The 23,081-nt window shown below is 45.9% G+C and overlaps 1 protein-coding gene across 6 annotated transcripts in view; it reads left to right on the forward strand.

Annotated features, from left to right (window-relative positions):
• The window catches only part of nfyc (nuclear transcription factor Y, gamma), a 207,901-nt gene that overhangs the window by 22,352 nt on the left and 162,468 nt on the right, over window positions 1–23,081 (forward strand). For 4 of the 6 annotated variants that reach the window (XM_085962306.1, XM_085962303.1, XM_085962307.1 and 1 more), the window contains exons 2-5: window positions 6,791–6,856; window positions 14,608–14,738; window positions 18,099–18,170; window positions 22,429–22,542. In XM_085962306.1, coding sequence (XP_085818432.1) covers window positions 14,616–14,738; window positions 18,099–18,170; window positions 22,429–22,542 — 309 coding nt within the window. In that variant the 5' untranslated portion in view covers window positions 6,791–6,856; window positions 14,608–14,615. Of the gene's footprint in view, window positions 1–1,585; window positions 1,937–6,790; window positions 6,857–14,607; window positions 14,739–18,098; window positions 18,171–22,428; window positions 22,543–23,081 lie in introns of those variants that run through there. The other 2 variants (XM_085962304.1, XM_085962305.1) reach the window with 2 other exon arrangements.

Genomic DNA, 23,081 nt, shown 5'->3' on the forward strand with positions numbered 1-23,081 from the left:
GACCCTGGTGTTGTTGTAGTTGCCGTGTCTGGCCCTGGTGTGCCTGTAGTTGCCCTGTCTGACCCTTGTGTTGCCTGTAGTTGTCCTGTCTGACCCTTGTGTTGCCTGTAGTTCTCCTGTCTGACCCTGGTGTGCCTGTAGTTGCCCTGTCTGACCCTGTTGTTGCTGTAGTTGTCCTGTCTGACCCTTGTGTGCCTGTAGTTGCCCTGTCTGACCCTGGTGTGCCTGTAGTTGTCCTGTCTGACCCCGGTGTGCCTGTAGTTGCCCTGTCTGACCCTCGTGTTGCCTGTAGTTGCTCTGTCTGGCCCGTGTGTTGCCTGTAGTTGTCCTGTCTGACCCGTGTGTGCCTGTAATTGCCTTGTCTGACCCTGTTGTTGCTGTAGTTGCCCTGTCTTACCCCTGTGTTGCCTGTAGTTGTCCTGTCTGGCCCTGGTGTTGCTGTAGTTGCCCTGTGTGACCCTTGTGTTGCCTGTAGTTGCCCTGTCTGGCCCTGGTGTTGCTGTAGTTGCTCTGTCTGGCCCTGGTGTTGCTGTAGTTGCTCTGTCTGGCCCTGGTGTTGCTGTAGTTGCCCTGTGCGGCCCTGGTGTTGCTGTAGTTGCCCTGTCTGACCCTGGTGTTCCTGTAGTTGCCCTGTCTGACCCTGGTGTTGCTGTAGTTGCCCTGTCTGGCCCTGGTGTTGCTGTAGTTGCCCTGTCTGATCCTGGGGCTGGTGTGCTTGATTGTTACCAGATTAAGAATCTGCCCAAGTATGGATACAGCATGTCAGACGCAGAGAATGGGATCAGTTTGGCCAAGTTTTATTGTAGAAATACATTATTCGTGAACTTCAGAACTCCATATTTAAACAATATTCTTGAGGACATTTTGTTTTATGTTTAAACCACCCAGCAGCAGATATCTGTGGCAGGTGCGTTTAGTTTAGCAAAACTGTTGGTTTGAGCAGTAGTAAGTTGAAGCGCCTTGCTGACTGTTTTTGAGGAGTTATCTGAGTGTCACTGTCAATGGGAAGGGTCACTTCACAATGACTGGGCTTGTGCTGGTGAGTGATGTGGCTTTGGACCAATCGGCTGCGCGGCGGCGTTCGAATGGAATGTTCGCCGGACGGTGCCGACCAATGGGGATGGCGCTGGGGCGGGACAGATTTGGTGAAGGGGGAAAAGCGGCGGAAAGTTTGCAAGCAAAAAGAGCCGCATCGCGGTTAAACCGGAGAGAAACAAAGCAAGGTTACACGGCGGGGTGGGCACTGCAGTCCGATCCAAAGACTCCCCCGGGGAAAGGTGCAAATGCACCGGCAGATAAATGCAAGATTGACCGCTTGGCTTTAGTGCAAAACGCTGCCACCTTTGATTTCACACAGCGCTGCAGTAGCCGTGTAGTGGTTGAGCGGTGAATGCCCGTGTTGAGCGCGTCCTGTGCCCGGGCCCGGGCCTCGCCAACCTCCGCTGACCCCTATTCTGTCGGGCAACCCAACCTGAAAGCGGAAGTGTCAACTCGCCAGCCGACTGACGCGGCGGCGCGCCAATCCGGAGCCGCGCTGCGTGTGAACGGGGAGGCCGCGGGCCAATGGGAAGCGGGCGTGCCGGGGAGGCGGGTCCTGGGCGGCCAGCAGGTTGGGCTGAGGCTCAGCCTTCAGTTGCCAGTGGGGAAAAAAGGCTGCAGGTTTGTTGTCGAGAGTTTATCACTGAGACAGGGGTCAAGTGAAAGACAAAGAAAAATGGCGATTGCCTTCATTTACTGGCTTCAGAGCAGCAAGGTTTCCACTTTGCGGTGTGTTCTGTCTGCATTGCACTGGAGCCTCCTCTGGGATTCTCTGGATTTGAGACGCTTTTGATTGTTGGCCTCCTATTTTTGGAGCCTCGGAGTGTCTTCCATTCTCCTTTTCCCCCTCCCTCCGGACCAGCAGAGGGAAAAGCATACCGTGAGGCTGGATGTTAGGGTAAGGTTGAGATTTTTCTTAAATCAGAACGAGCTAATGGCTGTACCGATATTGTGTGTGTGGGGAGGGGAGGGGGGGGGGTTTGCAAGGTGGTGGGTTTCTCTCTCAAAAATCCGACGAAATTGATTTAAAAAATGCTACTTGTGTTTCACTCTGTTCAAACATTTTTGCAGTGTCCTTCAGCTTTCTTTTTCTTTACAAACCAGATGCAAGCAATCGAAGGGCTTTCAGCAACCTTGAATTCCTGAAATAAGGGCTAGTGAGTAGGCACTGATTATTAAAGGAAAGAAACTACAAATGTTTATTTTGACCTAGCTCTGCTTTGGAAGGACTTTACTTTGGTCATATTTACCTATAGTTATTTTAAGAAAAACAACTATTAAACGACTTGGATAATGTGCACTACTTTTGAATCCTCTCTTCCCCCACTTCCAAAAAAATTTGGTTTGGGTTTTATTATTCTGGACTATTAAACTTGCAGTGGGGTTACAGTGGTTGTGGAGTGTATGTTCAGACCAGAGTGACAGGTTCAACAGACTTTACACAGTATTCCAAAACTGGATGACAGATTTAATTAGAAGTTGTATATTTGTGAACCCGACCGTTCAGAAATCCTGCTACCATCTTCTGATGACAATCTCTTTATTACATGTAGTCCAGAATGGTTTCTGATGGTATTTCCATTATTGACGGTGACTTTTTGATTACAGATCCTGGGACTTCATTTTGTTATTGGGATACAATTGTGGTAGTCTTCTAGAAGACAAACCACTTGAAATTTAGTAGTCCTTCCTCTGTTACATAGACAACATGTAATATCTTCTAAAAGGAGAGAAACAGATGAGTGCTCTGTCCTGTATTTTTGTTTGGCTTGAGAATAGTGAGTGAAGGTCACTGGAATGTTGGCGTGAATAGCTCAACTAGCCAGTGCCTCTCAAGGTAAGTATTGAAACACCGAAGGAGAAATGGAATGGACAGTAAACAACACTTTTTTAACTTTTTAATTTGTCTAAAAGTCCATTTGGATTCTTATCTGTATAGTGTTACAATGGCAGCCTGCCTTGTTCCTGTTGTGAGGGGTTTGGCGAAGTATGCTTGAAGTTGGCACAGCTGGGCCCTGAACTGAAAGTAAGTGACCTTGAGATACAGTTGCCTCATTAGCTGTTCAAAGAGTGTGATTAATCTATTGGTGAAGATGGGTGCAGGGTATGGGAAAGCACTTGCTACACTTGTTAAGCATTTTATAACATTGCAACAGGGTTTGCTATCTTGTATGTAATTGTCTTCTGTACGTTTTGTAATTTGGATGAAAAGGTTGCAGCAATATAGGAGAATAACAGGATCGATAACTTGTGGTGATAAGCTATTGTGACAGATAACTTATTGTGACATGCTGAAAACGTTTGAGAGAAATTGTGACTATCCAGGAACAAATGCAGGATTGTCCCTCGTTTGCTTCTGGCACGATGTGATGCCAGCTGCTGCATGCACACTAAGAAGGTGAGAGTTGAGCCAAAACGATTTGCCTGTGACAGATTTTGTAACAATGAATGGGTAGAGGACATAAATATGGCCTTTTATTGGGATAGGTATAGGGATCTAGTGCTTGAAGATGGTTTAAAAAGTTCTGTAAGTTGCCCATCCACTCGTTAACAGAATTGATTGTCGTACAGTGCTAGATGTTATGAGAGTCACTACCTCGCTCACCTGTCTGGTAAACTTATATTGTTTGCAAACATATGAAATGATATAATTCATGTCAATGTGAATTACTTCCATGGGACACATTGTGACAAGTAACCCACAGTTCTTGCCCCTCCCACTGTGTAGAACGTGTGCTGTACACTTGAGAATGGTGCCCTTGATGTCCACCTATCCACAGAGGTGGCAGAATGGCTCATCTGTGTAGGGGGTTTGCTTCTTCTAGATGGCGCTGGGGGAGCCGCTATTTTCTTACTGACACCTGCCGGTGTTGCAGATAAGAACATAAAATTCTTAGGAATAGGAAATGGGTCATTAAGCCCAACAAGCATTTGTTTCCAATCAAGTCCACCTACCAATGTTCATGGTGTATTCCTTAATCTGTTCTCGCTCAAGAAACGTATCTAATTGTCTCAAGTGCATTTATGTTGACCCTTCAACTTATCTCTGAACTCTCTAAGCCCCTGGGTGAAAGCGTTCTGCTTGTCTTAATCTTTGCGTGTCCACTCGTGCTTGCTTTGTTGTAATGCACGGACTGGGTTTGCTCTTGGTTCTGCACTGTGCCCTCATTCTTGTACAGTGCAACATTACTGCCCACACTTGGAACTGTGAACAATGTCCGAATATATACCTGTACATGCAGCTCTTCCACTGCCAGGATAAGTTACCACATGGTATATTGCCAGTTGCAAAACAAAAGTGGGTTGTCATGTAAGTAGCGACCACAGCTCTGAAGGAATGTAGTGTAATGTAGTGAACACAGACAGCCATTTCATTTAGGGATACGCTGGTGCTGTCCAAAACCCTCCCACAAGTGCAGCTTCGAGCTACAGTTGTACACACAAGCAAAGCTCTTTGTATTGCTGCCAGTCTGAAATTGGTGATACTGGCTTCCTCAAATGGGGAGGTTACGATAGTATCTTGGAATTGAAGGGATAGCTGTGGGGTCTTTTCAATAACCCAATAAAGCAATGCTAACAGCTTTTATTCCTGTTACATGATTCACTGAATGCCTTCATCACGATACCGGCATTGCTGATCTCCCTGTTTCAAGCTGTAAACATTCACTATAAGATGGGGAGAGTAACCCCCAGTGATCTTTGATTACACTAAAACAAATGAAGCTGCAGTTGGATGATGTATTGATCAGGGGTGATTTATTAGTTAGCTGGGAGCGCATTATAATGTACCCGATGCTCAGGTTCAGGCATTCACAAACGACTCTCATTCTCATATTTAACACCACAATTTTAATGTCCAAGAGGACAAGCAGGTAGTCTGCTTTCAGGCTCTTGCCATTCCACATACTGACAACTTTTCAAACGTGTCCTGAGGTGATTTCTTCGCTCACTGTGTTATAGCCTTACACTGTACTCTGTGGCAGGCGAGCAAAGTGTTGGTGTGAGTGTGTTTACAGAATCTTTCCCACCCACCCATAACAAACAGTCATTCACAGTATTCGGCTCTAATTGTGCTCATATCTTGTGTTGTTTTGCTTTGTGATTTGTAAACGATGGGAAGAGAGAGATTCACCAGTATTGCAGCTGGTGATAGTAGAGCCCAATTCCTGGAGTATTCAGTATGCTGTGTATATCTGTGATCAGTGTCTGCTGTGTGTTACGAGTCAGAAGTTGGGTGTCTTTTCCTGTTGGAGCAATTTAAGTATCCCATTCCCTCCGAAATATCAAACCACTTTTTGTCAGTCAGTGCAAGTTAATTCGTGTTTTTTGGGGCAGAGAAGAGCCTTGCTGGTTTACGAGGAGAGATTGTTCTCTGTGTATTGAAGTGCTGGCTGCTTTGTATGATCTTCCAGGATCACACAGCCAAAGCCAGTGTGGAGTGCTTCCAGCAGTAGTACAGTGAGATGTTCAATGTTGTATCGTTAAATATTGTGAATACACACACTTATTGCACTGTGAAAGCAGGATGTGCTGTCAGGTGTTTGTCTTGAATATATAGCATCACTTGGTGACCGTTTCTCACCCATTCCGACAATACCAGCCACTCCACCCTTCACTCAAATGCAAGAGTGCTGAGTTTTAATTGCCAGTAGTACTGAATGTAAGGGCTAAGAATGGCAGCTATTGCTGAGTGACCAACCGCACCCTGGAATGTATTGAGAAAATAGTTAACTCTGTCCAAGAAACCCAAACAAAGAAAACTCTAACCTGTTCTAATTGTGTTCAGTATCTGACTTTGAAATCGGAATTGTGGGGGCTGGATACCACATTAGAGAAGTGTCAGCTTGGCTCAGTGACTAGCACCCTCGCCTCTGAACCAGAAGCTTGTGGGTTCAAACCCCACTTGCACACAAACTAGGCTAGTACTCCAGTGCTGCTGTGTTCAAATGTTTCATCCTTTAGATGTGACACTAAACCCCAGAATTTTGATTCGATGGACATTAAAAGATCCTATTGCGCTATTTGAAGAAGAGCTGCAAAATCCCCAGCGTCCTGGCCAATACTCCTCCAGTTTATCTCCTTGTTGTTTGTGAGATCTTGCTGGGTGCAAAATGGCAGCTGTATTTGCCTACATAATAACAGTGACTATTACTTCAAAGTAATTCATCGTATGTGAAGCAATTTGCGACATTTCTGAGACAAAGGGCACTATATTAATGCAAGACTTTTACTTTCACTTCTGGACTGGTGGGATGTTAGCTGTGAGTCCTGAGGGAAATGAGTGTGGAGCTGCCTCAATCCAAGTGCAAGAGGAAATGAGCCGACAGTACTCGTCATTAGTACGAACTTGGTAGACTTGGAGAAAGTATAGAAACAGTAGATGTGGGAAATGTGACTGCCACAGCGCAGTAGGGGTTAAAGTGCAAGCGGGAACTTTGTTCTGTATGTATCTGACCTGGGAGTATTTTACTGGATGTTATATAGAAAATGTTACTGTCTGTACGTATAACCCATGCTGTACCTAACCTTGGCAATAAGATTGGGTGCCAAAATGTTCCATGTGTCTAATGGGGAATTGCTTATTTATAATCCCACATTAAAGTTGCAGTTACTTTCAATGCTGCAAGGGTGGGAAATGTGACTTGGTAAAGTTTTTTTTTGTTGCCGCTCCGAAATACCGAAGTATCTTGTCTGTTTACAAATGTCAGTATATTTATTCTTCCCTTTCCAATCCGACTTTTTTCTTTTTCAGCTTTCTTGTGTTCGACCCACTGTAGGCTGTTGCTGTCCCATTGATTAGCCTATCATCTGCACCAAGGTATACGATACTCCTTTTTAAAAGAGAGATTTTCTCTTTAATGCGCAAGTAAAGCATAAATTGAAGTGACTGTGTACAGTCGAGCACTGTGTAACTTTCAAACCTTTTGTCCAGTCCTGAAGTGCTATAACCAGCCAAGTAAAACATCACGGCAGAAGTTCAGTGTCAGCCAGAGAAAGAACATCCCTTCAGATAGCAGACCCATTGAATAACTGTAAACTGAGTTGTGTGTAGCCACAGTCTGGTGGCTGTGGTATATTGAAGAGTTAGTCACTATCATTGCAGATAATGGACGATTAAGAACACAAGCTGAAGCAACCACACATAGAATGTAGCAAGGATAAGGGGGGGGAAAGGCAGTAGAGCTGCCCCAGTCATCCGTACGTGCCAGCAGTGTCCTCGGGTTGGTTGCTGGGCTGGGGCTGCAGTAGTATCTACAAGTAGCTACAGTATTCTTGGGGTAGGTAGGGGGAATATCAGCAGGGTCTCTGCTGGGTATGAGTGTGGAAGTCAGGTGAGGCTTGGCTGTGCTGCTATTATCTTGGGTGATATATAAGTTATAATTCAGGATAGAAACTTGCTTGCAATACACACCTGTAGATTCCAGATGCTTCTGTCTCATTCTGTTATCTCATCTCTCTGTCTCATTTTGAGCTTTTCAGCCTTCAGGCACCTTGCTCTGGATCTAATTCATGGGTTGTACTTGCAGACTGCCGTTGTATTCACTGTGTCCTGTTATGCAGTGACCCTCCTAATTGTGTGCACTTAGTACAGCCTTTCAAGGCAGCTAGAATCTCTTGCTGGGTCATGTCTACAGAACACTCTCTCCAAGCTTAATTTTAAAATTTCATGTAGAAGTAAGCAGTGTGTGTCGTGCTTTATCCAAGATAGTTGTGAGGCTGCAACACAATCCCAGGGGTCGAGTGTCTTCACAAACTGCTCAACGTCTGAACTCGTGTTTGCATTGTGGCTACCGGGATTTCAGATTTGTGCATGTGCTGCAGGATTGGTTTCTTGTGCCCTGTTCATATTACAGCACCGTCTTCGGAGGCTGCAATATAATATTCGGTGTGTGCATGCTTCAGGAAGCATCGCAGGCTCACCTGAGGCTAAGCATCATGTGCGGTGCAGCTAGACGGCTACTGCCAGTGGCACACTCTGAGCCAGTATTTATTCTCGTTGCAGGCAGGCTGACCTCCTGCCCCTTCCCCCCCCAAATGCATGTCTGTAATACATACTGCTGAAGCCCCCAACACTGTGGCCGGGGGGTGGTGTCTGTGACCAGGTTGATGTCACAAATGGGACCTTGTATTGGTTTGACCGTGGCGTTGCTGGATTCACCTTGCAGGGTAACCTGCACAACAGGTTATAGGTGGAACTGCTTCCATAGTACCACGCTCCCTCAAATACCCTGCATTCCTTTTGAGCAGCGTACCATTGAGTCTCCTTCAATCAGTTTAAGGAAAGTCAGTAGATGGACTGTCCTCATTAAAAGCAGCTGCTACATTGTGTTTTTTTTAACCTTACCTTAATGATCCCTTTGAAGGATCCCTTAGCCAAGTCTCTGAATCAGCCTCTTCTCTGAGGAGAGATAGCTGAGCAACATATTTGTTAGTGCATAGTTTGAAATTCAGATCCTATTGCCCAAATCTGATGGAGAATGTCCTCCAATCTCAGCACTGCCAGTCTTTGAGGTACACCACTCACCTCTGTGCCTTCAGATGTCATGCTGGTGCCTCAGTACAGTTTCAACCAAGCTATTCACCTCCTGCTAACCTTCAGAACACGATGATCTAAAGAGAGTGCAGTGTTTGCACCTGTTGTAACTGCAAACACACTCCAGTGTAGGACGAGGAGACCCTGGCAACTTCGCTTCATTGTTTGGATTGAAACTTGCATTTTAAAGCAACTCAACATGCAAATCCTGTTCAAGGTAAAAAATCTCTGTTGACACCCATAGTGTACTGAATATAAACCGATTGAGAGTCCAGTCTCGCAGAACAAACCCTATTTATTCTGAGAATTGGATTTTAGTCTATGACCATAAGAGGTTTTAACTGGTGGTTCTTTAACATCATTCTATGGCTATCCAAATGTGATTGGTGTCTTCATATAATAAAGATTGAGTTGATTTGGTATTTGACATAATCTAAAATTAGAATTTTCCCCAAGCTTTTTTTTATTTACCAAAAAAAAATAGATGTTTTCCTTTCCTCTCCTGAAATGCTGATTCTTGCTGAGGTATAGTTAGTCCTATGGGCTCCAGGCACTACCTCACCCAGGGGCTGTACTCGTGTGTGAGCCTAGACACTGACTGTGACAAGTCACTTGACCACCTTGGGCATCACAGACTTGGTTCATTCTGTCCTCGCCCATTATACTGGCACATTGGCGATTCAGTTGCATTTTGCCAATTAAGAACTTAATAAATAGGAGCAGGAGTCGACCCTACAAGGCCCTCCTCACCAACATCTGGGGACTTGTGCCAAAATTGGGAGAACTGTCCCACAGACTAGTCAAGCAACAGCCTGACATAGTCATACTCACAGAATCATACCTTCCAGCCAATGTCTCAAGCTCCTCCATTACTATCCCTGGGTATGTCCTGTCCCACCAGCAGAACAGACCCACCAGGGGTGGTGGCACAGTGGTATACAGCTGGGAAGGAGTGGCCCTGGGAGTCCGCAACATTGACTCCGGACCCCATGAAGTCTCATGGCTTCAGGTCAAGCATGGGCAAGGAAACCTCCTGCTGATTACCACCTACTGCCCTCCCTCAGCTGATGAATCAGTACTCCTCCATGTTGAACACCACATTGAAGAAGCACTGAGAGTAGCAAGGGCACAGAAGGTACTCTGGGTGGGGGACTTCAATGTCCATCACCACGAGTGGCTCGGTAGCACTACTACTGACCGAGCTGGCTGAGTCCTGAAGGATATAGCTGCCAGTCTGGGCCTGCGACAGGTGGTGAGAACCAACACGAGGGGAAAAACCTACTTGACATCATCCTCACCGCTCTACCTGTCGCAGATGCCTCTGTCCGTGACAGCATTGGTAGCAATGTCATTGTGGAGACGAAGTCCTGTCCTCCATCGTGCTGTGTGGCAGTACCACCGTGCTAAATGGGATAGATGAGCAGCTCAAAACTGGGCATCCATGAGGTGCTGTGGGCCATCAACAGCAGCAGAATTGTATCCCACCACAATCTGTAACCTCATGGCCCGGCATATCCCTCACTCTACCGTTGCCATCAAGCCAGGGGGCCAACCCTGTTTCAAGGAGTGTAGAAGAGCATGCTGGGAGCAGCACCAGGTGTACCTAAAAATGAGGTGCCAACCTAGGGAAGCTGCAGCACAGGACTACATGCATGCTAAAAAGCAGAAGCAGCATACTATAGACAGGGCTAAGCGATTCCACAATCAACGGATCAGATCAAAGCTCTGCAGTCCTGCCACATCCAGTCGTGAATGGTGGTGGAGCATTAAACAACTAATAGGAGGAGGAGGCTCCATGAATATACCCATCCTTAATGATGGTTGAGCCCAGCACGTGAGTGCAAAAGACAAGGCAGAAGTGTTTGCAACCATCTTTAGCCAGAAGTGCCGAGTGGATGAGCCATATCAGCGGCCTCCTGAGGTTCCCACCATCACAGAAGCCAGTCTTCGGCCAATTCGATTCACTCCACATGATATAAAGAAACGGCTGAGTGCACTGGATACAGCAAAGGCTGTGGGCCCTGACAACATCCTGGCTATCTTGAAGACTTGAGCTCCAGAACCAGCCATGCCTCTAGCCAAGCTGTTCCAGTACAGCTACAACACTGGCATCTCTCCGACAATGTGGAAAACTGCCCAGGTATGTTCTGTCCACAAAAAGCAGGACAAATCCAATCCGGCCAATTACCGCCCCATCAGTCTACTCTCGATCATCAGCAAAGTGATGGAAGGTGTTGTCGACAGTGCTATCAAGTGCCACTTACTCACCAATAACCTGCTCACTGATGCCCAGTTTGGGTTCCGCCAAGACCACTCTGCTCGCGACCTCATTACAGCCTTGGTCCAAACATGGACAAATGAGCTGAATTCCAGAGGTGAGGTGAGAGTGACTGCCCTGACATCAAGGCAGCATTTGATCGAGTGTGGCATCAAGGAGCCCTAGTAAAACTGAAGTCAATGGGAATCTGAGGGGAAAGCTCTCCACTGGCTGGGGTCATACCTAGCACAAAGGAAGATGGTTGTGGTTGTTGGAGGTCAATCATCACAGCGCCAGGACATCGCTGCAGGAGTTCCTCAGGGCAGTGTCCTAGGCCCAACCATCTTCAGCTGCTTCATCAATGACCTTCCCTCCAACATAAGGTCAGAAATGGGGATGTTCACTGACGATTGCACAGTGTTCAGCACCATTCACAACTCCTCAGATAATGAAGCAGTCCATGCCCACATGCAACAAGACCTGGATGACGTTCAGGCTTGGGCTGATAAGTGGCAGGTAACATTTGCGCCACACAAGTGCCAGGCAATGAGTATCTCCAACAAGCGAGAGTCTAACCACCTCCCCTTGACATTCAACGGCATTACCAACTCCGAATCCCCCACCATCAACATCCTGGGGGTCACCATTGACCAGAGACTTAACTGGACCAGCCACATAAATACTGTGGCAACAAGAGCAGGTCAGAGGCTAGGTATTCTGCGGCAAGTGTCTCACCTCCTGACTCCCCAAAGCCTTTCCACCATCTACAAGGCACAAGTCAGGAGTGTGATGGAACACTCTCCACTTGCCTGGATGAGTGCAGCTCCAACAACACTCAAGAAGCTCGCCACCATCCAAGGCAGAGCAGCCCACTTGATTGGCACCCCATCCACCACCTTAAACATTCACTCCCTCCACCACCGGCGTACCGTGGCTGCAGTGTGTACCATCTACAAGATACACTGCAGCAACTCACCAAGGCTTCTTCGGCAGCACCTCCCAAACCTGCGACCTCTTCCACCTAGAAGGACAAGGGCAGCAGGCGCATGGGAGCGCCACCACCTCCAAGTTCCCCTCCAAGTTACACACCATCCTGACTTGGAAGTATATTGCCGTTTCTTCTTCATCGCTGGGTCAAAATCATGGAACTCCCTCCCTAACAGCACTGTGGGAGTACCTTCGCCACGCTGACTGCGGTGGTTCAAGAAGGCGGCTCACCACCACCTTCTTGAGAGCAATTAAGGTTGGGCAATAAATGTTGGCCTTGCCAGCGACGCCCACATCCCATGAACGAATATTTTTTTTAAAAAGTAGGCCATATGGCCCCTAGTGCCTGCTCCGCCATTCAATAAGATCATGGCTATGGCTGAATTTCTACACCAACTCCACTTTCCTGCCTGATCCCCATATCCCTTGATTTCCTTAGTGCCCAAATATCTGCCGATCTCAGTCTTGGATATACTCAGCTGAGCGTCCACAGCCCTCCGGGGTAGAGAATTCCAAAGATTCACAACCCTCTGATGAATAAATTTCTCCACAGAAAGACCAACCCCTTATGAGATTTTGACCCCTAGTTCTAGACGCTCCAGCCAGAGGAAACAGCCTCTCAGTCATTTCCCCTGTCAAGCCCTCTAAGAATTTGATATGTTTCAATGAGATCACCTCTCATTCTTCTGAACTCCAGAGAATCAGTCTGGTGAACCTTCGCTGCACCCCCTCTAAGGCAAGTATATCCTTCCTTGGGTAAGGAGACCAAAACGGTGCACAGTGCTCCAGGTGTGGTCTCACCAAAGTCCTATATAATTGCAGCAAGACTTCCTCACTCTTATACTCCAACCCCCTTGCAATAAAAGCTAACATACCATTTGCCTTCCTAATTGCTTGCTGTACCAGCATGTTAACTTTCTGTGATTCGTGTACAAGGGCCACCAAATCCCTCTGAACGGCAGCATTTACTAGTCTTTTGCTTTTTTTAAAAAAAATAATAATTCAGATTTTCCATTTTTCCTACCAACGTGGATAATTCCCCACTTCCCCACATTATACTCCATCTGTCACCTTGCCCAACCATTTAACCTGTCTATATCCCTTTGCAGCCTCTTTAGGTCCCCTTTGCAGCTTTGTATCATCAGCAAACTTGGATACATTGCACTCGGTCCCTTCATCTAAGTCATTGATATAGATTGTAAATAGCTGAGGCCCCAGCACTGATCCTTGCGGCGCCCCGCTAGTTACATCAAATACTGATTAATCTTTGGACTCCGCCGTTACATGTGACTATTCTCCTTGTGCATTCTGGGGTATTGTTCACCAATCCAGACTGAAAGTTCAAGGCGAGTTGGTGCAAAGCCAGTGAATTCACTCTTCAGTTCAGTGAGTCATGATCAGCCGCGTGTGTATGCATTTGGTTTAGTATAAATAGTTTCAGGAAAAAACAAATGCTCATTTCCACAAAGATATTGCTCTTGGCAGTAATGAATTACCCTGTACGCGAGGGTCGGGTAACCCGAGCTTATGTGACAGTTTCAGAGTTTAAAGTGCCAACTAAATTAGTAACTGGAGAAGTTTAAAAATTCTGAGAATTGATGGATCTCCAATTAAAGTTGCCAAGTTCAAAGGTAAGTCTTCAGTTTAACAGTTTTGCTGATTTTTGTAAGCTGAGCTGCTGGAGGGGCAATCTCCTTACCCAGAGGATGATGGGACCTATTGCCCCTCTCACATCCCCTTACTTTGCGCCTCATTCCAGGTTTACAATTCTGAATGACGTACTTCCACATTTGATGACATTGCCACCACAGCTGATGTGGGCCGTCCTATTGACATTGAAAATTGGATCTAAGCCATCCTCTTTCCATTTGACTCCTGATATTCCAGTGTTGTCTCTTGGATTTTAGTGATATGTAATGAATGTGTGAAATTTCATAGCATGTCCCCTCAAACTGTGAAAAACACCCAGCAGTACAGTCAACTTTTTTTTTTCCGGATTTTGTTTGTGTTTGGGAAGAGGACTTTGAGCTGAATAACGCTGGGGTTAGGTCTGTCAGTGACGGGAGTAACTTGTGGTGATGGGGTAAGAGTTATCACAAAAAAAGCACATCGCTCAACAATAAGTGTATTTGTTCAAGTGAGAGTTTTATTTTCTGTAACTTATTGATACCAATATGCCAGTGCCGAGTGGGAATGCTGCATTCGGTGATCCTTGAAGTTCGGTGTATGCAAGTATGGGCTTGGCTAGCGTATAATATCGGCCATTTCTTTGTGGTGGTCTTAACAGCCTGATACTGAAGTTGGCTACCAAATGATAAATTCAGTGTCAGACCAGATTCGAATCTGAGCTCTGAACTAGCTTCTCAGCTATTGAGTATTACTGTTCATGGATCCCACAGGATGAAGGGAGAAAAGGCTCCTTGTATTGGCCCATGAAGCAAGGGGAAAATTCAGTACATTTAGCATTGTAGGCCTGTAGTAATGATTGTGTATGTAACCCATTTGGGGTCTCCTAAACCTGGAGGTTGGAGAGCCAGGACCTGTAGTTTAGACTGCTGGGCTCCCACCATCTTGCCTCACCAATTTTTGGAAGGGAAATCAAAAGGGTGTGGTAGAGGCTAAATGTTTCACCCATGGCAGCTATGTTTTGCACCTGGTTGTGGCATTAGCACAGGCCTGCCCACAGTCACACCTTGGAACTCCGTGATACTACACATGGGCACAGATTGTTTCTAGTGAGTCTCTTGTAGCCAGTAGGGTGTGTAAAACTCTTGCTTCCAATTGCTTGCAGGTCTAGGAATGTCTGCCACTGCAGATGGTTCGTTCAGTACAACCTCTCAGGGAGGTGGCAACAGTGAAGCCCAACACTTGCTCCAGACTTTCTGGCCACGCGTCATGGAGGAGATACGCAACTTGACGCCGGTACGTTCTCGCTGCCTGTTCACTTTGCTTAACGCTCGCTGCAATTTTATGTAAGTGCTACAGGTTGGGATTTGGGATATGGAATTTTTTCCAAGGGTGAATGTACAGAAATTGGTGTGAAGTAACACTACAGGAAACTCTCTTTACCGGCACCTAAATAACCAGAAATCTCGGTTAACCGGCAAAATTCAGGAATAGGTTCAGGTAAGTTTTACTTCATATTACTTGCCTTCCTCGATCTGTTGCTGTGCAAGGGTGTGGCTGCAGCTGTTGCTAAGCTACAGAGACGCTTGGAACTTGTGGCCATTGTTCTACACCTGTTGCTAAGCAACAGGGTTTGTTGCTTTATTCGGAGCTCTCAGCTCTCCGTATCTTTTACTATAGCTCTCGGTTATCCGGAATTTTTGATGAACCAGCACCACGTCGGTGCCGGATAAAAAAGAGTTTCCTGTACTTGAAACTTAAACATCAAGTTACCCTTTACTTGCTGAAACACCACTACTGGACTGTGCATAAGGCAATGGGGATGCGAGTGGGAACGCAGGCTGCAGCATTCTTGGTGATGTAGTATGTTGTGGTATGTGTTCGAGATGAGAAAAAACCATCAGGCACATGCTTGCTATACTTACTAGACTGATCCCTATGTTCCAACCTTCCTCCTTCTCTATCCAGCCTTCCCCACCCCAAACAATCTATCCACTTGTACATTATCAATGCCCATAACAGTTTGAACTAGCTGAATCAGATCCCCTCAAGGTCTCCAGTGAAACCTAAAGCACAGAGTTTGTCTACATAATTCAATGCGCTTAGGCTGGGGATCATCCTCATTGCCCCTCTCTGAGCTTTCTCTAAAGCCAAAATATCCTCCTTGAGCAGAATGAGGGTGGGACAAGTCTTGCCAAAGCCTCGAATAGCCCTACTGGTGGGGCCCTTGTTTAATCCTGAACATTTTGGGCAGTACTGTCCAGGAGCCTGTTTGTTTTGGCTGCAGCCACCTGGCACTGAGCTTGAACCTTTAGGGAGCAGTCATTGACCACTCCCAAGTCCCTCACCCTTCCTAGTCAGAGTCATAACGGCACAGAAGCAGGCCATTCGGCCCATCGAGTCCGTGCCGACTCTATAGAGCAATGCAGTCAGTCCCATTCCCTCGCTCTATCCCCGTAGCCCTGCAAGTTTATTTCCCTCAAGTGCCTATCCAGTCTCCCCTTGAAAACATTGGGTGTCTCCGCTTCCACCACTTCCATCGGCAGCGAGTTCCAGGTCTTCACCACTCGCTGCGTAAAATAAGTTTTTCCTCATGTCCCTCCCTGTATCTCTTGCCCAAAACCTTAAATCTGTGTCCCCTAGTCCTTCTGCCATCAACCATCAAGGGAACGGCCTTTCCCCGTCTAGCCTATCCAAACCCCTCATAATCTTGTACACCTCGATCAAATCACTCCTCAACCTCCTTTGCTCTGTGTTGAATATCCCTAATCAGGTGTGAACATGATCATTAATAGGATCCCTAATGATGCTTTCCATTCATTTCCCCACCACTGAGGGTAAACTTACTGGCCTGTGGTTTCAAGGTTGTGACTTTAATCCTTTTTTAAATAAGCATACACCATGCACCTTCCTCCAACCATCCAACACTTCCCCAGTTCTTAGCGACTACATATCCGGGCCATCACTAAGACTGCCTATTTCCACCTCCATAACATCGCCTGACTCTGTCCCTACCTCAGCTCATCTGCTGAAACCCTCATGCATGCCTTTATTACCTCGCGACTTCACTATTTCAATGCTCTCCTGGCCGGCGCCTCTTCCACCCTCCGTAAGCTTAAGCTCATCCAAAACTCTGCTGCCCCGTTCGCCCATCACCCCTGTGCTTGCTGACCTACATTGGCTCCCGGTTAAGTAACACCTCGCTTTTAAAATTCTCATTCTTCTTATCAAATCCCACCATGGCCTCGCCCCTCCCTATATCTGTATCATCCTCCAGCCCTACAACCCTCCGAGATATCTGCACTCCTCCTCTTGCACATCCCCAATTTTAATCGCTCCACCATTGGCGCCCAGGCCTTCGGCTGCTGCGGCCCTAAGCTCTGGAATTCCCCCTCTAAAATCTCTGCCTCTCTACCCCTTTCTCCTCCTTTAAGACGCTCCTTAAAGCCTACCTCTTTGACCAAACTTTTGCTCATCTACCCATATATCTCCTTATGTGGCTTGGTGTCAAACTTTGTTTGATAACGCTCCTGTGAAGTGCCTTGGGACATTTTTCTACGTCAAAGGAACTCCCTTCCTAACAGCATTGTAGGTGTACCTACACCATATGGACTGCAGCGGTTCAAGAAGGCGGCTCACCACCATCTTCTCAAGGGCAATTAGGGATGGGCACTAAATGCAGGCCTAGCCAGCGACGCCCACATCCCATCAATGAATTAAAAAAAAATATATATATATATATGCAAGCTGTTATTGGAAAATGTTTTCTGGGGCATCACCAACAATCGTGGCCATTTCCTTCAGTATCCTAGGATTCATCGGCCCTGGTACTTTTTCCACCTTGAGCCCCTTTGGTTTAGCATGCACCATTTCCCTCTGTCAGCATGAGTTTTTGTTTTATTTGCTATATAAAGGGCAGATCCAACCCCCTCAGTTTAAAAACAACTCTTCCGCCAAGCCCTTGCCGGTATCTATAATTCTGTCCGAGTCCCCCTGCAACAGTCCTATTTGTTTTCTAACTGGATTCTGACACCTGAGCAAAACACGCTTCAGCATTACTTTGACTACGTTCAACTATACTCCTTTCTCAATTTATTTTAACTTGGCTAATATTTCTTTTGGTTGACGCTTTCTGCTTTTTATAACTTTCCCCGTCTGAAAGACTATAACTCATTTAATAAGCCTTAAAACAACTTTAGTAAAGCTCCAAAGAATCTCCGTGTTAATTCCCTTCATTATAAAGTTAATCCCTGCATGCTGTGAGGTGTAATTTTAAAATGAATATTGGAAGGGCTGGCGTTGCGAGGAGCAGGACTGCGCTGGTTGTGGGTGATGGATTGGCAATGGGGCTGTAATACTCCACTCTTAGTTCTCTGATCCACACCCAGAGCAGGACCTCAGACACAGCCCAAAATGTGAAAAAATCCAGAATAGGGGACTAGTAGTCTTATTTCAAAAGGACGTGTGTAACTGAGAATCTGTTTGGAGTGGGCTGTAGTTACTGATCATCATTTGGAAAGGTCTAGTAAAGTCCACAGGCTACCAAATGAGGTAGGGGTCATTTCTCTGGTAGAGTTTTATATTCTGGATGTTGTAGCAACTTTCAGTGTGCTTAACTCACTCTCTCTGGTTCTCTCTTCATATCTGACCCAACAGAATGATTTCAAGGTGCAAGATCTTCCCTTGGCTCGTATCAAGAAGATTATGAAGCTTGATGAAGATGTAAAGGTACAGTGATTGCCAGTGCTGTGGTAACAGGCTTTCTGTCAAGTTTATACATGAGCACATTGTTCATTCAAGCACTTGTAGCAGGAGCTATTGGGAGTGGGAAGATTCCCCCTCCCCTTCCCTAACCCAGGGGCACTGATGCCAATTGTCTAATTGTAGCACTCCTGCTATCGCCATGGCTGAAATGAGTTCACTCAGGTGATCAAACCTGGAACCACCTTGGCCTGTACAGGTCAGCTGCCCCCTGTCCATCTGAGGCAATGGAGAAGTCAGTGAATGGCTCTTGCGTGTTGGTTTTACAAATGGTGATCAGCGATGCCACTTCTTTTAGAATGAGAATGTTTAGTCACAGATTTTATCACTCTTCGCCCATTTGCTGCTTTCTTTTTCTTAACCCAATAGCTTAGCAACCAAACCAAAACATTGTGAGACTCGGATTTATCTGCTTAAACATTCATTAAAAAAAAATCACACAGCAGCTGACTGTTGATTCATTCTCTTTAAATCTCCATAAAAATGTTCCTTCTGGTTATGCAACAAGAATCCAATTTATTTTAGTGTGGTTTAAAAAGAAATTCCTCTCGTGAGTTAAAAACTGAATGGTGGAAGTTTCTTATAATAGCAGTAGCCACACAAAAGGTACCGACTCTGATGGGCAAGCTGAGCAAAAATTGGAAGATCTCAGTTTCTTAAGCTGGCTGGGAGTGTGTGATTGGCTGGCTGTAACACTATGATCGGGTTCTGAAGACTCCCTAAGCTTGCTTTCTGACTCCTTCATCTGAGCACTTTTGATTCAATCACAGCCCTGAACCACACTCCCATTTTCTTCCTCTGGGATGTGGTGTTTGCCGGTAGTTCCCTCAGACACACCTGCAGTAGTGGACAGAGAACGGGAGCATCATTCAGTGACGCACTGAGGCTCTGAAACACTCCCAAGCTGGCCACTAAATCTGGTAACTTTCACTACAAAATGGGCACTAATTCTATAGATGTCGTGAGTTATTACAAACTTTGGAGTCAGTTTTAAGGAGATAACTTCATCTTGGCGTTTAAAGTAAAATTTTAAGAGATTGTAATTCAGTGTCCTCTGGCCACTCCATGTTCTTACAAGCGTACAAAAATGATGGGCAGGAAAAGACCATCTGGTCCGTCAAGCCTGCCTCACACAGTTGACACCTGAATCATCGTGATTAGATACTCCCTACCCACTAGCATATGTGTAATCTCCCTGGGAGAGGCAAAAACAAATAAAAATCCAAGGCTAATTAGGGGGAGAAATCTGGAAAATTCCTTTCTGACCCCCTTGGGCGATTAAAACGAGTCCAGGAAAGCAGATTGACCCTGGCTTATATTGCAACTATCTCGCCTACCTTCCGTACATCGGGATCTCTGCCCCAGCCAGAAACTCGTCCAGCTCTCTCTGGAAGGTACGCAGCACGGCGGCACTCTGGATGCTCTTCCCTTCCCAGAGGAACAAGTTAACATCTGACCTAACCCATAACTTGATCTTCCCCAAATTAGAACCCTCTATCAGTAGGAACACAGTGCTTTAACTATTTTATATACCTCCACTCGCCCTGAAGCCTACACATCTCTTGAGTAACTAAGGTTGTTGAACAAGAAGTTGCATTTATATAGTGCCTTTAACGTAGTACAATGTCCCATGGTACTTAAGCTGGCTATTATTCTTGTGGCCCTCATCTGAACCCTTTTCAAAGCTTCTATGTCACCCACCATATGAGGAGACCAAAACTGAACACCGTATTCTAAATGTGGTCTAACCCCAAGGTCTTGTACAAGGACAAAATGGTGTGCTTTGTTTTATATTGAATAGTCCTGTTAATATGACCCAATACCCTGTTTGCTTTGGCTGTGGCTCCTTGACATTGGTCATTAATCTTTAGAGAATTAAAAACTATAAAGCCAAGATCCTTTTCTCAACAGATTTCAGTTCTGTTCCATGTAAGGTGCAAGTATACTTGGTATCGGTCCTGCCCATGTGCTTAGCACTGCAGTTTCGTAGGTTCAATACCATTTACCAGAGTTTTGCCCATTCTCCCAGCACATCAAATTTCTGCAAGCAGATTTAGTTCTAACGCACACATTTTCCATCATCTGCGAACTTGGAGACCATTTCCCCAATCCCTATATCCAGGTCATTTTATGAAGATCATCGAAAGCAGTGGCCCTAACACCAGTCCCTGTGGGACAGCACTGGTAACCGGCCTCCAAGGAGATCCACTGCCGGTGATGGCGTTCTGCCCATGGGAATGTAGACAATTCTTAACCCATTGCAGCAACTTCACACCGATTCCACAAGATTCTATCTTGCAGATTAGCCTGTTGTGAGGTATGGATGACAGAAGGGAAAAGGGCTGATAATAGTATTTATACAGTGATTAGTCGAACCCTGTGGTGTTGGACACAGGGAATTAAGACCATATGTGGACTTTAGGTGAAGCAGGGTTAAAGGCTGGGGGTTAATTGGACCAAAGTGTGCAGATTCAGTTACCATTTTAAAGTCCTAACATTTGCTCTTTTTTTTCTTTCTATTTTCATTATAAATTCCTGTGTCCACCCTTCTAATGGAAGCTCCCTGTGTAAACCTGTCACACTGTAATTACACTCCCTAACCGAGTGGAGGAACTGCAGCATCTCCGCTGGGGCTGAAGCTATAATTACAACATAACCAGTTTGCATAGGCAGTTTCTATTGTAAGTGTGAGCATAGGAATTTCTAATGGTTGACGGGGTGTGTACAGGTGTTCACTGGGTTGATTCCTGGGATGAGAGGGTTGTCCTCTGTGAAGGGATTGAGTAGATTGGGCCGATACTCTCTGGAGTTTAGAAGAATGAGGTGATCTCATTGAAACTTACAAGATTCTGAGGGGGGTTGACGGGGTAGATGCTGAGAGGTTGTTTCCCCTGGCTGGAGTGTCTAGAATTAGGGGGTGTGGTCTCAGGATAAGGGGTCGGCCGTTCAGAACTGAGATGACAAAGAAAGACTTGCATTTATATAGAACCTTTCACGCCCACCGGACGTCCCAAAGTGCTTTACAGCCAATGAAGTACTTTTTGAAGTGTAGCCACTGTTGTAATGAGGAGAAATTTCTTCACTGAGGGTTGTGAATCTTTGGAATTCTCTACCCCAAAGGGCTGTGGCTGCTCAGTCGATGAATATATTCAAGGCTGAGATCAATAGATGTTTGGACTCTTAAGAGAATCAAGGGATATGGGGATCGGGTGGGAAAGTGGAGTTGAGGTCAAAGATCAGCCATGATCTTAGTGAATGGCGGAGCAGGCTCGAGGGGCCATATGGCCTGCTCTCGTTCCTATTTCTTTTGGTTCTTGTGTAAGATTTATACTACATTTATAGATATGATGATGGAAGGATTGTTGCACTGATGTTTTGAGTGCAGTTTTGGATTCATTGGGCACCATCACTATTGTATGGTGTCTAATTGAAATGACCCCTGTTTTAAATCTCATCATCAAGAAACTACTTATGAAATAACGCTGGATGGCCAGCTGGTGGCGCCGTCCAAGGAGTATAAATACTCGGGCGTGGGCCCAGCTTGCCAGTGACATTTTGTAAGACAGGAACTAGTGAAGTACAACTAGACCTCCATGCTCTGAAACAAGTTGATTAAAGCCTTGCTTTATACTCAAACCAAGTGCGTAGTGAGTTTTATTACGTCAACCCCATCCATTAAATACTTACGGTCGTTTGGTCTGATGCTTTGTTTTCATTAACTACCACTCAATGCCCTTAATGCACCAACAACCCTGTAGTGTTGAGCAAGTGACATCTGCAGGTAAGCGGTGTCTCGCCTGATAAAGCAAGTGTCTGTTCAACAAATAACTGCCGTTTGAATGTTCTCCCCCCCCCCACCCCCCCAACCCCACACCCAAGTTGTGAATTCCTGGTGGAAGGATAAACATCAACAAAGGAGTTTTTGAAATCTTCAACCTTATTCTCCTGTCCAGGCTTGAACGATGATCATTTTATAAACTTTTAACTAAAAAATTCAGACTGCCAGTTGGCACCCAAGTAACAGAAAATCAGGGATGGTGTATAAATCTATTTATAAGCTGTTGAGAGTGTATGGGACTTTGCAGGGTGAGCAGTGCCTCTCAGCCCTGCATTAGTACAGTACTGTCAGTAGCTGTGCTTTGATCAGCGTGTTCTCACTAAGAGCAGAAGACAGGCGCAGAGACTTTTCCGATGTAACCTCTACACACTCCTTTTATCTTTACAGATGATCAGTGCAGAGGCACCGGTGCTGTTTGCAAAGGCAGCTCAGATTTTCATCACTGAGTTATCCTTGCGAGCGTGGATACACACAGAAGACAACAAACGCAGGACTCTACAGGTACTCTGCAAATTGTGGGTTTGCTAAAATAGGAAGTTTGACTGGAGGGGAGGGTTTAAAACGAGAATGCGATAATCCCAACAAGAGAGGGTCAGACCGCGCAAGGTGGCCTGTCTCAGCTGATCTTTAGACTAGGTCTTCCTCCAGGGCAGGACTGTGGATGTCAGCTGGGGCAAAGGAGGAAAATGTCCTTGGGTGGGTGACTTTCCCAGCACCCTCCAGTAGTGCCTACCCCAGCATCCTCCAGCACTCCTCTGTATCGATCACATCCACATGGGACACTTGTACACTGGCTGTCCCACACTCCCAGTCAAGCAGAATAGTGTGAATGGCAGAGAGAAGCTTTGATCGAATTGCTAAAAGCACAATTTATAATCCCAGCTACTGTCTGCACATTTTCATTAAATGTTGCTTAATTGGAATTGGCTTTTAATTCATTATTTGTTTCAAGCAGTAACAACGCCAATGCTGCTGCTTAACTGGAATGACTATTTTGGTATAGGTTATACCTCTGGAAGTGGCTATTGCTGGTGGCTGTG

The sequence above is a fragment of the Somniosus microcephalus genome, chromosome 20, assembly GCF_052327205.1.
Source record: "Somniosus microcephalus isolate GS21.2 chromosome 20, FLI_Smic_1.0, whole genome shotgun sequence".
NCBI classification, from domain to species: Eukaryota; Metazoa; Chordata; class Chondrichthyes; order Squaliformes; family Somniosidae; genus Somniosus; species Somniosus microcephalus.